The 12,927-nt window shown below is 41.5% G+C and overlaps 1 protein-coding gene across 2 annotated transcripts in view; it reads left to right on the top strand.

Annotated features, from left to right (window-relative positions):
- aqr (aquarius intron-binding spliceosomal factor) overlaps window positions 1-12,927 on the top strand; it is a 44,637-nt gene that overhangs the window by 15,991 nt on the left and 15,719 nt on the right. For both annotated transcript variants that reach the window (XM_085767822.1, XM_085767821.1), the window contains exons 20-29: window positions 610-779; window positions 1,860-2,101; window positions 2,235-2,384; window positions 3,184-3,253; window positions 4,620-4,730; window positions 5,327-5,436; window positions 8,372-8,507; window positions 10,021-10,230; window positions 12,403-12,540; window positions 12,645-12,716. In XM_085767822.1, coding sequence (XP_085623948.1) covers window positions 610-779; window positions 1,860-2,101; window positions 2,235-2,384; window positions 3,184-3,253; window positions 4,620-4,730; window positions 5,327-5,436; window positions 8,372-8,507; window positions 10,021-10,230; window positions 12,403-12,540; window positions 12,645-12,716 — 1,409 coding nt within the window. The remainder of the gene's footprint in view (window positions 1-609; window positions 780-1,859; window positions 2,102-2,234; window positions 2,385-3,183; window positions 3,254-4,619; window positions 4,731-5,326; window positions 5,437-8,371; window positions 8,508-10,020; window positions 10,231-12,402; window positions 12,541-12,644; window positions 12,717-12,927) is intronic.

Here is a 12,927-nt window from a genome sequence, read left to right as displayed (position 1 = left end):
TGAAGTTGTCACTCCACTCATCTCAAGTGAGGAGGGCGGGGTCTTTGAAGAACCACACACAGCTATGCACACATGTGAACACACAGACACACATACACATGCATGGGCCCAGACATCAGAGGCCAAAAGGATTGAGTTTCACCCTCCTGCTCTGTGCCCTACAACTCCACACAAGAATCTATTTAGACATCAGTGAGAGCCGCACTTGCTGCAGCACACAGGCTCCCAGTGGGAGTAAGCCCAAAGCCCATAGCCTGTCAGTCAAGCATGTGCATCGAAGTCCTGTTCCTCTTGAGTACTATAGCAAGGCAGACCAGGGTGACCTCTTTTTAAAAGCTTTAATTTTTTAATGTATTATTGTATGGAAAATGTATTGAAATCTTAGAGAATTAACTAGTTTAGATTCAATTTTAATATTGACCTTTGTCCCGCTGAAGCATTTTCTGTTCAAGCCTATGTTTAGGTTCTTACTCCAGTTGTACATTTGTAGCATATCATATTTTGCAATTTGCCATACAAAATTATGATCTATTACAATCTCTATTTATTGCCAAAGGTTAGGGTGACCTCCTCCCCCTAACAAGTATCCTCCCCTCCACTCTGTTCCAGGACCTGAACCAAAGCCTAAGCTACGAGGAGACGCCAGAACCTTCCGTGTTTGGCTCGACCCGAACCAGTATCAACAGGACATGACCAGCAGCATTCAGAGCAGCACTGAAGACCCATACGAGACTTTCAACATCATCATGAGACGCAAACCCAAGGAGAATAATTTCAAGGTTTGGACTACATGCTGAAGCACACAGATCACCCCTCAATGCACAATGTATTTGAGTGCTTTATCTTCAGTCCTTGAGCTCTGGTCCTACCAACACCACCTCTGAGTGATGTATCGCACATATTACACCCCGGGGAATTGTAGCTGTAAGGTTGGGGCCAGGGCAGCTCTGAGATTACCACCCACTCAAGGCCCTCCCAGCGATCCCAATGAGAGACACTTCTCACTGGATATTCATGTCATATGCACTGACACCTGTCTCTCACATTTAAAAATCCCCATGAGGCAACAGGCCAGCATTGTGTATGAAACTATACAGTTAGTTGTACCTTCTTTAAGAAACCATAACCATGTTTTACTGTCAGTTTAACATGGAGGCATTCTTAGGAAAAACCTGCTGTTAAAGAAGGTTACCAAGGGTATATCTACAGTACAATGAAATTTTAACACATATCAAAGTTTTTCAGTGGGTCATAGAAGTTATCCTTTTGTATGGAATGTGTGAAACTTTTGTTGAAAAACCTCTTGTCTGTCTTGTGTATTTTTGCTCCATTTTGTTCTACTTTTTTTTTTGAATGTCAACCATGTACCAAATGATCTGCTTTTTATTATGTTCTTTCACTTGAGGGCTTCTGATTACGATCTTGTCAAATCAGCTTTTTTTAATTCTACACACCCATTTCTGTCTCTCACAGCCGGAGCATTGACAGATGTTTTTTTTTATTTCTTCCTTGAATTTGAGAAGTGCAGGAACTAATGGATATTCAAGAAACATTCTTCCACATCTTTGATGTGTGACACAGATAAAAGTAAACATGTTTCCCCCACACAGTGTTTGATGCACAGGGTATTAGACAGTTTGCGTCTCATTAAAATATAATTGACAGACATAACAAATTACCTGCTGTCCCATCAGCCCACCACAAATCTATTCTTATCCCGCTAAACCTCCTCTTGTGGGATGGTTGTGTTTCCTGATTTGACTCATTCAGTGAGATTCTTCTCCTTCAAGTTTTCACCTTTTTTAAACTTTACATCAAGTTGGTTTGATAATTGTTACATACTTCTTTCTGTGGTTCAGGCGGTGCTAGAGACGATCAGAAACCTGATGAACACAGAGTGTGTTGTCCCAGACTGGCTTCATGACATCATCCTTGGCTATGGCGACCCAGGAAGTGCTCACTACTCCAAAATGCCCAATCAGATCTCCACATTGGACTTCAATGACACCTTTCTGTCCCTGGACCATTTACATTCCTGCTTCCCCGGTAGCACCATTAAAGTCACTGAGGAGACTCCTGAACTGCAAGTCCCCCCTTTCAGGTGAGTGTCTAACATCAAGACATTATTATTTTATTTACTCACTGTGTATTATGTATGTACTAGATATAGCTTATTGAATTGTATTGTATTATGGCTTAATAAGCTCTTTTCTTTCCTCATTTACCTTTCCCAGAATCAAGTTTCCCATCTCTAACAAAACGGACAAAGGGAAAAAGAGAAAGGCAGATGAGGACGTGAAAGACAAAGAGGAAGAAACGACCTTGGTTGTCGAGCCCTATGTCACCCCCAACCGTGGGCCCTATCCCTACAACCAGCCCAAACGGTGAGAGGTCAAGGCCGTGATTCAGGCACACTCATTAAAACTTGACGTGATTAGAGGTTAAAAAGTTTTTCAGTGTTGTTTACACCTTGATGTCAGTCTAATGTCAGCATACTGACCTCTGTAGTGACAGTTAAACCTTGACTAGCACCCATTCCCACAGATTTAAGTATAAACAGTCATGCTTGTGATCCAGGCCCCATGGTGTATTTATATTGAAGCATACCATATGTGCCTTGCGTGATCCAAAAAGTTTGTTGGAATAAACTGTACAGCAGTGCAAATCAAATGCTTAACATAGGTTTCCTGCTCTGGACCTGACTATTTTTGAACTGTTTGTCTATGCTCGTCTCCATGGTACCTCTTGTGGCTTGTTTGCCATGTAATGTTGTGAGGCTATCTTGGTTGTTGTTGTTGTGCCTACAATTAGAAGATAGAAAAAATCATGCAATTAAAGGTGAACAGAAAAGGCTGTAATATCCCTGTACTCATTATAAGACCGCAAAAAATAATTGCCCTTCATCAAAATTTAAGATTCATCTGCCGGTGTTTTAGGATTTCTAGTTTACACTTTGATATTTAAATCTTTATAGCAACAACATGTCCACAGGGAAACCTCGACTTAATCTTTCAAGATAGTCTCAGACTCAGACAACTTCACAACAAAACTCGGGGCATTAAGCATCTCTTAAAAAGCAAATTAAAACATTTGAAAACAAATGTTTTTCATGCTGTCAAGGCTATTGAGTATTTTAGGCTAATTACTTGCTTTTCTAATATCTGCAATGTAAATCTCTTACAGGAATACAATTCAGTTCACTCCTACTCAGATTGAAGCCATACGAGCTGGGATGCAGCCAGGACTCACCATGGTAAGACTTGGTCTTTAGCATTTCATTGCACAAGTGTCTTGCATAAATTGTATGATATTATGTTAAATTGAAGCTTCCTAAATAAAGTCTGCAAGATTTTGATCATGCATTTGACAGAAATCACAACATTTGAGCCTCCAACAAATAGTAATTTTGGACATCTGGCTTCAACAGAAAGAGCGAGTCTCTTACTGGTCTTAATTATGACGACAAACTGCATTTTAAATCCATCCATATAAAGTTATCATCCATATCCTTGAGTGAGCGTGCTGCAGTCTGGGCAAAGCCTCTTGTCGGTCCTCTGAGTGCTGATGCTGCAGGTGCGTGCTGTTCCAGCTCACCGTTATAAAGCCAAAGATTTGAAGTCATTAATCTTAGTGATGTGTACCAAGGGGAATTCCCTCCACAGTAAATATGCTGTTGTTTGATGTCCCTATCTCATCACTCATGTAAACTGATTTCCTTGAATCCTCTGTAATTTTGGCACTTTGAGTGAGATGTTCAGCTACACATTAAACAACCCAAGCACCCACTTCATGTGCATGTCTACACCCATGTCATTTCAGCCTGTGACTGTAACACATGTGTTTTGACAAAAACGCTGTTCCACTGTGGTGATTGGAAGCTGGCAGTGGTGTCTGCGTTATTTATTGTGTAGCTAGCTGAAGCAAATATGGCACGTAGGCTATCAGCAGAGTCATAAAACAACCCTGCATGCATACCTTCTCCGGCTCCTCTCCTCACTCCCTCTAACCTCCCCTCTTGGCATATGTCACAGTCATTAGCAGCCATAACAAACACACACTACCTCCCGGTCTGCCTAGCTTGGCTTTCATGTAGGGAAACCAAGGAGCTGATTATGTACTGATTTATGCAGGAATATCTAATTGTGCTTTCTATTTTTAGCAGAAATTACTCACCTGAGAGCTGTTTCGTGAATATGAATATTTATTTAATAAATTAGACGTACTATTCCCTGCAGTTAAGTAAATATGAGGCTTATTAACATGGTAACTTGTATACCATGCTGAAGTACTACTAGCATTTAGACGATAAGAACAAAGAGAGCCTTGAAAGATGCTTATGCCCCTCAGATAACTCTCCTTCTTCTGTTGCTCTCTTGGGACTGTCTTAGCACGCTAGGCAACACTGCAATGCATTGGGTCCGTCTGAGCATGGCTAATGATGGGGCACTAGCCTAGCCTGTTCTGACATGCCCATGGCCTGGCTGTCACAACCACTAGATCTACAGGGGGAGCGCCTTTGCACTGTAACCTAACTTCTGATTGTGCCCATCTTTTCTTCTGTTTCTTACTGTTGTGTTTTTCTTTTTCTTTTCTTTTTTTCCTTCCCTCTGCGTCTCTAGGTTGTGGGACCACCAGGTACTGGAAAGACAGATGTTGCTGTTCAGATCATCTCAAACCTGTATCACAACTTTCCTGAGCAGAGGACTCTCATAGTCACACATTCAAACCAGGTCAGTGAACACACACACACACACACACACACACACACACACGCTCACACATGCAAACCAACTAACTCTGATCCCTGAAAAGTTTCCCTAACACTCTGCTCAAAAACTGTGAAGCTGTCTAGAGAATTTACAGCTTGTGCTCAGAACTGCCCATTAATCAGGCGATAGTCATATTCAAACCTTGGAGGAAAAATTAAAATCTAAGCTCCCTTGTGCCCCAGTCTTCCCCCCTCAGTATTTAATCAAGAAGTAATCTGCTGTTGTTTAACACCAGTGGAAGTTTGCCAGAAGGAACCTTATCCATAAGAAGTATAGCAGGATATAATGACAAAACACCTTCTTCTCATGCAGTAGTTCCCATTTGCACTTAGGGGTTAGGTTAGGGTTAGTTATTTGTTATACTGGGAAAGACAGGATGAATAACTCTGACGGGACATCAATCAACATTAGGACTGAATTAGTCGACTGAAAGATGAGTCAACACAAATTTATATGCACAAGCACTGTTGATAGGTGGCATTACACACACAGACACATCAAAGAAAGCGTTTTCCGTGTTTGATCATGTTTATTTGTTACCATGGTTCATTCTACAGGCTCTGAACCAGCTGTTTGAAAAGATCATGGCCCTAGACATCGATGAACGTCACCTCCTGCGTCTGGGCCACGGAGAGGAGGAGCTGGAGACTGAGAAGGATTTCAGCAGGTGAGGATAGCACAGGGACAGGTGGAGAGAGAACACACACAGATGGATGCACTTAAACAAACAGAAATGTGCATGTGGAAATGGAGACAACTTGAATTCACACATGGATGTGTGAAAGTGCATTCAACAAATTGTTATGGCCTTACAGTGCATATGCACCACAGAGGCAGTCCCCACAGTTTGGTCCCAGCCAACAACACACACACACACGCTAAAGTAGCCCAGCTGCCCACATACATAATTAGTGTGAGCCAACACAGTGACAGGACTACTCGATACTCCCATATGCCAGGCCAGGAACCTGGTTTATCTTCATTAGGCATCGTTGGCCTCTGAGGCCTTTCCACCAGTGTAAGGGATCTCTCCCTACAGCCCTGCACACACAAGCAATACATGTCTGATTAACTCTTGCATCACTATTCTGGACCCCTTACCTGTTTCTGCCAGCCACTGTGAGAAGTAGTGGATGGCAAAATACCATGTAGAGAAAGATATATGTAGATCTACCACAGGTGTGGAAAACACTGAATGTTTGAAGTATTTCCAGAGTTCAGCTGCCTAAAAGCTAATAGCTAATGAACCCTAGTCAACACTTCAACCATATTATGTAATGTAAAGTAAAAGTACAAATAACTTTACTGTTTAGCACAAATGTTTAAGAACATTTGGTATGAATTGAAAAGTGAAGTCGCTGGAGTAATGTTGTCATTTCCCAACCTCAGGGATACACAAAACCATTTTGTTAATAATTCAGTTCACAACAATATGATGAGATAATTAAATGAATAAATACATGAATGAATGAATAATTACATGAATAAATACATGTCATTTGAGATTTTTAAAAACCATTAGAATCTCCTTCTCAGGTCAACCGCCTCTTAAATCTGGTGGGTGACCTTAACATACTGTAATTTAATTCAATGACGTAATGTGTAGTTTTAACACTGGTTGTTGTAGGACTTTCTTTGTCCACACCCTAATTGGCAGATAAAACACACAGTGCTGCTTTTCCTTATACTGCACTGGTGGCAGGGCACAGAACAAATAGCCTCAGACAAGAACCACTAGAGTCCTGTTAAGGAAGCTCCAGTAGTTCCCAGTTCCCCCTCATGTCTTTTTTTGTAAGCTCTACTGTGTCTGTGTCTGTGTCTGTGTGTATGTGTGTGTGTGTGTGTGTGTGTGTGTGTGTGTGTGTGTCTGTGTCGGTGTCAGTTTGTGTGTAATGCCTTGAAGGATAATGACTCAGTCCTCACTACTGAGACATAGTGAGATGGGAAAAGAGAAGGTGGGGGGCAGTGCACTTTAAGCACTCATGACAGACTTGAGAAGAGGAGATTATCTCACGATACCCAAAACATTTACAGTTCTACATGACTGCTGCTATATTTAACACCATTATTAGAAGAATCAGCCAGAACCTTTGCTTCTTTTTTTTTTTTAATACTTACAATTCTTTTTAGCCTGCTTTCAAATTGAAATAGCTCAGCCTCATTAAATATTAAGTTTTTTATTTCGTTACTATTTAAAGTTCCCTCACAGACTGCTTAGTTAATTACCACCTTATCCATCTGTGGCACTGAGCAAACTGCACCTTTTATCTCTTAGCAACACATCCAGACGAGGGAGGGAGGGAAGGAGGGGAAGGGGTTATGCCTGTCGCTCATTTGCTACACCCTGACTGAGGCTAAGAATGTGACTTAAGTATGGCTATTGTTGTATGGGAACCAGGGTGTGCACATGGAAGCAGTCTGTTACCTCCTTAAATTATGCAGCAACACAGAAATAAAAGAAAGAGCTATGGCTAGCAGCATTTAATATGTTCCTGCCTGCCTGGCTGCCTCATAACAACATGCAGACTCCACACTCCTTCCACCCCACTGACATCAGCGAGAGGAAAGAGCCAGAGAGTTTTAATTAACACTGTATATGAGATGAAAAATGGAAGGCAGTGCTTGTCTGAATGCCTAACAAAGGGAAAGCTGCAGCACCACCAATTTACAATGCCTCCATGCATTTCATGATGAATTTTGTGCTGTTTTTTAATGAGATTTTGAGATTGGAGCAAAGGGGGAGATCACATTTAGTTGTTGACAGTCACTGTTTGCACCCTAGCTTCATTAAAATCAGTTTCCACGTCCAGGTCCAAGCACAGTTGCTGCAAGTTTAACTTTATTGGATTGAAAAAAAAACATATAACCATATAAATCTGGGCTGTTCACACCCATGGCATGTCTATTCTGGGTTTCTGTCTCGCAGAGTAGCTTAATGTATTACAGGTCTGTCATCCTGGGAAGCAAGGTCACCCCATTTTTTATTTAATTTTATTCAGGCCAGATCAGTGTGATCATATGTGAGTCATCTGCTGACTGAGGATCACAGGGTCTAAAAATAGAATTCACCTCTAGTATTACCCTGCGACCCCTCCCACTTCCTGTCCCCTTCCTGTGCGTGCTGCTTGTCTCGTTGCCACCTGCTAATTGCTTTTAAGCAGCATTGTCTTGCTGCACAATGGGACACAAGATAGAACAGTAACAAAGCTTGTGTACATCCAGGAATAGTCACTGCCTTCTGTAATCCCTATGATCTGACCCTCTGATCAAGGGTCATATTTACAAATTTGACTCTGTAAACTGTATATCCTCAGGGGACTACGATAGGGCAGAAACAATAAAGACAATTACTACCAAAATTTCACACGGTAAAGACAATCTTTAGAGGCCGAATCCACCAGGAAACATATCACCTGTTTGTTCCAGGCAGCACGTTCTCTGACATCTCCATGTGTGTTGCTCCACCAGTGTATTAGTTTCTCATAAACATTTATCTTGTTACATCTTTGTTGTCCCACATGATTTTTAACTGTTTATCCTCGATACAAAAAGGTCACCTGTTGACATTGTTGACTAACTGTGTTGTGCTTACGTGTCTCCAGGTATGGCAGAGTAAACTATGTCCTAGCCAGAAGGCTAGAGCTTCTCAAAGAGGTGGCGAGGTTACAGGAGAGCTTGGATGTCCCAGGAGACGTTTCTTACACCTGTGAGACTGCCGGCCACTTCTACCTCTACCAGGTAAGACTATATCTAGGTGTGTGAATGTCTTTGTTATACATGGAGAAAAAAAAGAAAAGTTAGATTGAACAGGATCTGATTTTGTGCTTGGCATAAAGATTCAGCAAAACAAACCGACCGTTCTGGTGTTTTTTGTAGCCAGCCGCTCCTCTTTGTTCTACCATTACTCCACTAAACATCCTTGAAACTTGTGTTTGGATATTACTATTGATTTAGAGCGAGAGAGAGAGAGTCGAGGGGATCTAGGAGATATTTGGTAGAATTAATTAGAATAGATTTCTGTATTGTGTGCCCAGTTCCTCAGACATATTCGTGCCAATCAAATTCAGACATTATTGAAGTTTCCGTTCCCCAGACTCACTGCTGTTTTCGTGTGGACTGCAAATACTTACAAACAATCTCAGCTCTGGTTGTTTATTCCTGTCACCTAATTATCACTGTCCTCGCGGGCTGCAGGAAAAATGCCACCACAGACAGTTGCTCACTTGGATTCTCATGCTTCACTAGGAAGGATCTGGCATAGACATTATAAACCTTTCTCACAAAAGGTACAGTGTATCACCGTCATTTTCAGTGTCACAGGAAGCTCAGGTTAATATCCAAAAAGAAAAATAAACAAGTAAGTGTCAATCACGTATCATATCACATCACAGCAGTAACGTAAGACATGTATAAACACTGCAAAGATGCCAGTGGCATAGTTCTCAGAGGTTGTCATTTCTCAAAGTACATCTTATGATAGATAGTTGGTGAGTCAAAGACATAACAAATACCACAGCTGTTACATGAGCCAGTGTCAGAGTTCATCATGGTGTTCATGGCGCCGTTTTTGCACCTTGCCAACAGTCTGTGTGCTCTCTCTCGCTCACACACACACCACTGTGGTTTCTTAATAACTAGATGCTGCAAGGAGATTAGATTTTCAACCCACACCTCATTTAATCTGAATTATTTTATTTATGCAGCTCTGAAAACTGGCCACCAGTGTGGTACTTTGTAAAGATATGAATGTCAAGAGGTTGTTTGTGTGGTGAATCTGTAACCACGAGCAGACTTCGATGATCAATGATAACAGTGTGTCTGCGGATATAATTAAGGGTTTGATGGTGATCTTAATAGTCCATACAGGCAGATACTTAACACACAATTAAGCCGAGTCCTCCAGCAGACTCATTAATTTCATCCTTAAAGTTGTTTTTCACAAACTAGGCTACCCCGCTGTTTGGTTGTAGCTGGTTTATTAGGTGCTCAGCAGGGGCTCCTCTGAGAGTGAGGCTATCTGTTCTCATTTGTTCGTTTGTGTATAATGTGCTTGTAACTATGGTCCAAGAATTATTAAGAAAATACAGAAAGCACAATTTAGGTTGGGCAGAGCCATGTAATACCCCAAGTGTGCTCATACAGCATTTTTGATTTTCTAAATTGAACAGAACTGTGGTTAAATGCAGTACAGTATAATTCCTATAACAGAATTACATTTGTGTGTCTGCTCTGCTCTCTCCGCACATTACAGGTGATATCTCGCTGGGAAGAGTACATGAGCAAAGTCAGGCCCAAGCAGAGCAAGAAGGTAGAGGTGGAGACTGTGGCTGCACACTTCCCCTTCCACAAGTATTTCTCCAACGCCCCCCAGCCTGTGTTCAAGGGTCGGTCGTATGAAGAGGACATGGACATTGCAGAGGGCTGCTACCGTCACATCAAGAAGATTTTTACCCAGCTGGAAGTAAGGACACACACACACACACACACACACAGAGTATACACGTTTGTTCCCCCACAGCAACACCCAGCAGGATGTAAAGACTTAGGTGCAATAAGGCAGGCAAGGCAATTTTATTTATAGAGCACATGTCATTACAATTAAATTCACTGTGCTGTACATTAAATGTACAGCAATATATAACATGTTCAGAAGCACACACAAAACACACACACATTATGTCAGCGCTGCTCACAGCCTGTTTGCCAGCTGTGTGTCCAGGTGTTGAATATTCCCTCATGCACAAGTAACTTTGCCTCGCTGGCCACCGTAGTGACAGGTTGTTGAGATGAGCAATAATTGGTCAGACACTCACTGTCTCTTTGTGGACATGTCTGCTCCTGAGTAGCTGTTCTGCCACTTCTGCATCTAACTTGGAGTCATCACCTGTCTGTGCTTTAGTTGAAGAGAGAATCATTATGTAAGACACCCAACAGCATTTGTATTTTATACTTATTTGCTGCTCTGGAAAAGATAAGCAACACAAGGAAATGATGAAAGCTACACCTACTCATCTTTTTTTTTACTCACTCTGTCACTCTTTTTCACACTCTTTCACACTCACAAGCATGCAGCCGAAGATGTGTTATTATTTCTCCTCAACCCATCGAGAATTTCTATAGGGATAACAATAACTTTTCAGATTTATGGGAACACCAAGAAGGTCTCTGAAAAGCAATAAAGAAGTTATTGGCTGGAGGTAATATCCCAACATGTGTGGTGACCTTGATTTATCTGGCTGGCCTCTGTATCACTGCATCACAGCACCTCTCCCTCCTCCCTCAGCCTCACCCATGCTGCAGTGAAATCTGTACACCCATTAAGAGGTATTGCTGTCTGTGGTGCAGGGTAGGAAAAGCAACATCCTGCTGAATTTGCTTATCTGTCTGCCTTTTCAAATGTAAAAGCAGTTTGGAATAAGCTGTCAGAGTAATATCCTACGAATTTATTGCTCGACAGACAGATAGACAGGGGCGCAGTGTGCCTCCTGAGATTCTTCTCTATAGACGTCTCCAGTTTCCTCCTCTGCAGTCCCTCTACAACTTTACCGCTAATTATCTCTTGTTTTGTTTTTTTGTTTGATTTTTTTACTCTCTCAGTGTCCCTGAATCCCTCCCATCTTGATTTCACCCTTCAACCGCTCTGGAGCCACGGGGGTTAAAAATAGACCACATCAATATTGCATGTTTTGATTGGTTTAATATTAATGCTAAAATAGTAACACATCAAAAATTTATACCCCAGTGCTGTCCAAGGCTATTTCTCCCATTCCTCCCTCCCTCTCTCCCTCTGCTGCCCCTACACAGCTAGTGTGGCAACCTGAAAATAGCTCGCCTGTTTACTCATATCCCCACTACTGCAGTTCACACCACCATGATATCGGCTTTCTGAGATGGATTGATTCACATTTTGGTCAAAAAAAAAAATCAAGTGTCTCTAATATTTCCTCTCCAGTATAAGCACGGAAGTCTGTGCTGGCATGCTCCTCAAATGGCGGCAGTTATTAGACAGCAAAGTATACTTTTCAGCAGAGCAGCAGCAGCAGCAGCAGCCCTCTGTCTGACTCTGTCTCTGTCTCGTTTTATCATGGGAATAGAGGACTCTCTCCTAATGAGAGCTGAAAACAAAGGGATTATGTTAATGATGCGTTTCATTAAAAGGCAGGCCTGGTTGTCAGTCACTTTGTCTCTTTTGTGATTGTCCTGTAGTTTGAAATTAATAGCTGCAATTGAAGCCATTAGAGTGCTAAGTCTTAAATTTTTAAAACAGACATCTGTTGAACGTGGGTGGATACAATAATTTATCTGATGTGTTTTAGGAAATTGAACAGGGCCTTTTATCTATTAAAGGTGCTATTAGTCTAACTTAGATAATCATCTTATCCATCTTCTTTCACAGTAATCATTCATCATTTTTGTGACATTCGGTCACCTTCCAATAACTATTAAAATTTCCTCTCATCACCCCTGAGTGAGAAACATATGGATGATAGCATGATAGAGTATATTCTTATACACAGTTTTGAGTTGCTTATGGAAGGTTATGGTTTCTGCTGTGACCTATGCCTGTTGTTTTCTTTTGTGTTAACTGTAATTCACAACTGACGCCACCTTTTTTTCTTGTCTACTCTTAAAGGAGTTCAGGGCCTTTGAGCTGCTGAGGAGTGGACTGGACCGCTCCAAGTATCTGCTGGTGAAGGAAGCCAAAATCATCGCTATGACCTGTACACATGCTGCACTCAAACGTCATGACCTTGTGGAGCTGGGATTCAAGGTAGACACTTCTCGGTTAACACAAAGACATGACAGCCTGGTTAAGCTTGTATTTATTATCATTAGTTGAATGATTTTTGTTAAATTTTTGATTCTTTTTATTAGTACGACAACATCCTAATGGAAGAAGCTGCTCAGATCCTGGAGATTGAGACCTTCATTCCCCTGCTGTTACAGGTAACTGCTCTTAAGACGTAAATATGTGCTTGCTTAATGAACTTACAGAAGTGAGATCTTCACATATGTTATCCTAACCCTATACATATGCCTGAAATCAAGTGTTTAATCGTTAAACCGGACTCAGTCTTCTACTACCTACTCCTCTGTTAAGGTTTGACTGATTTGCTCCAAACACACTAATGGTCTTTGGTAGTTGTGCCTAATTGTG

The sequence above is a fragment of the Trachurus japonicus genome, chromosome 22 (genome assembly GCF_045865225.1).
Source record: "Trachurus japonicus isolate A0001 chromosome 22, Traja_1.0".
NCBI classification, from domain to species: domain Eukaryota; kingdom Metazoa; phylum Chordata; class Actinopteri; order Carangiformes; family Carangidae; genus Trachurus; species Trachurus japonicus.
This window is presented reverse-complemented; position numbering and strand designations above follow the sequence as displayed.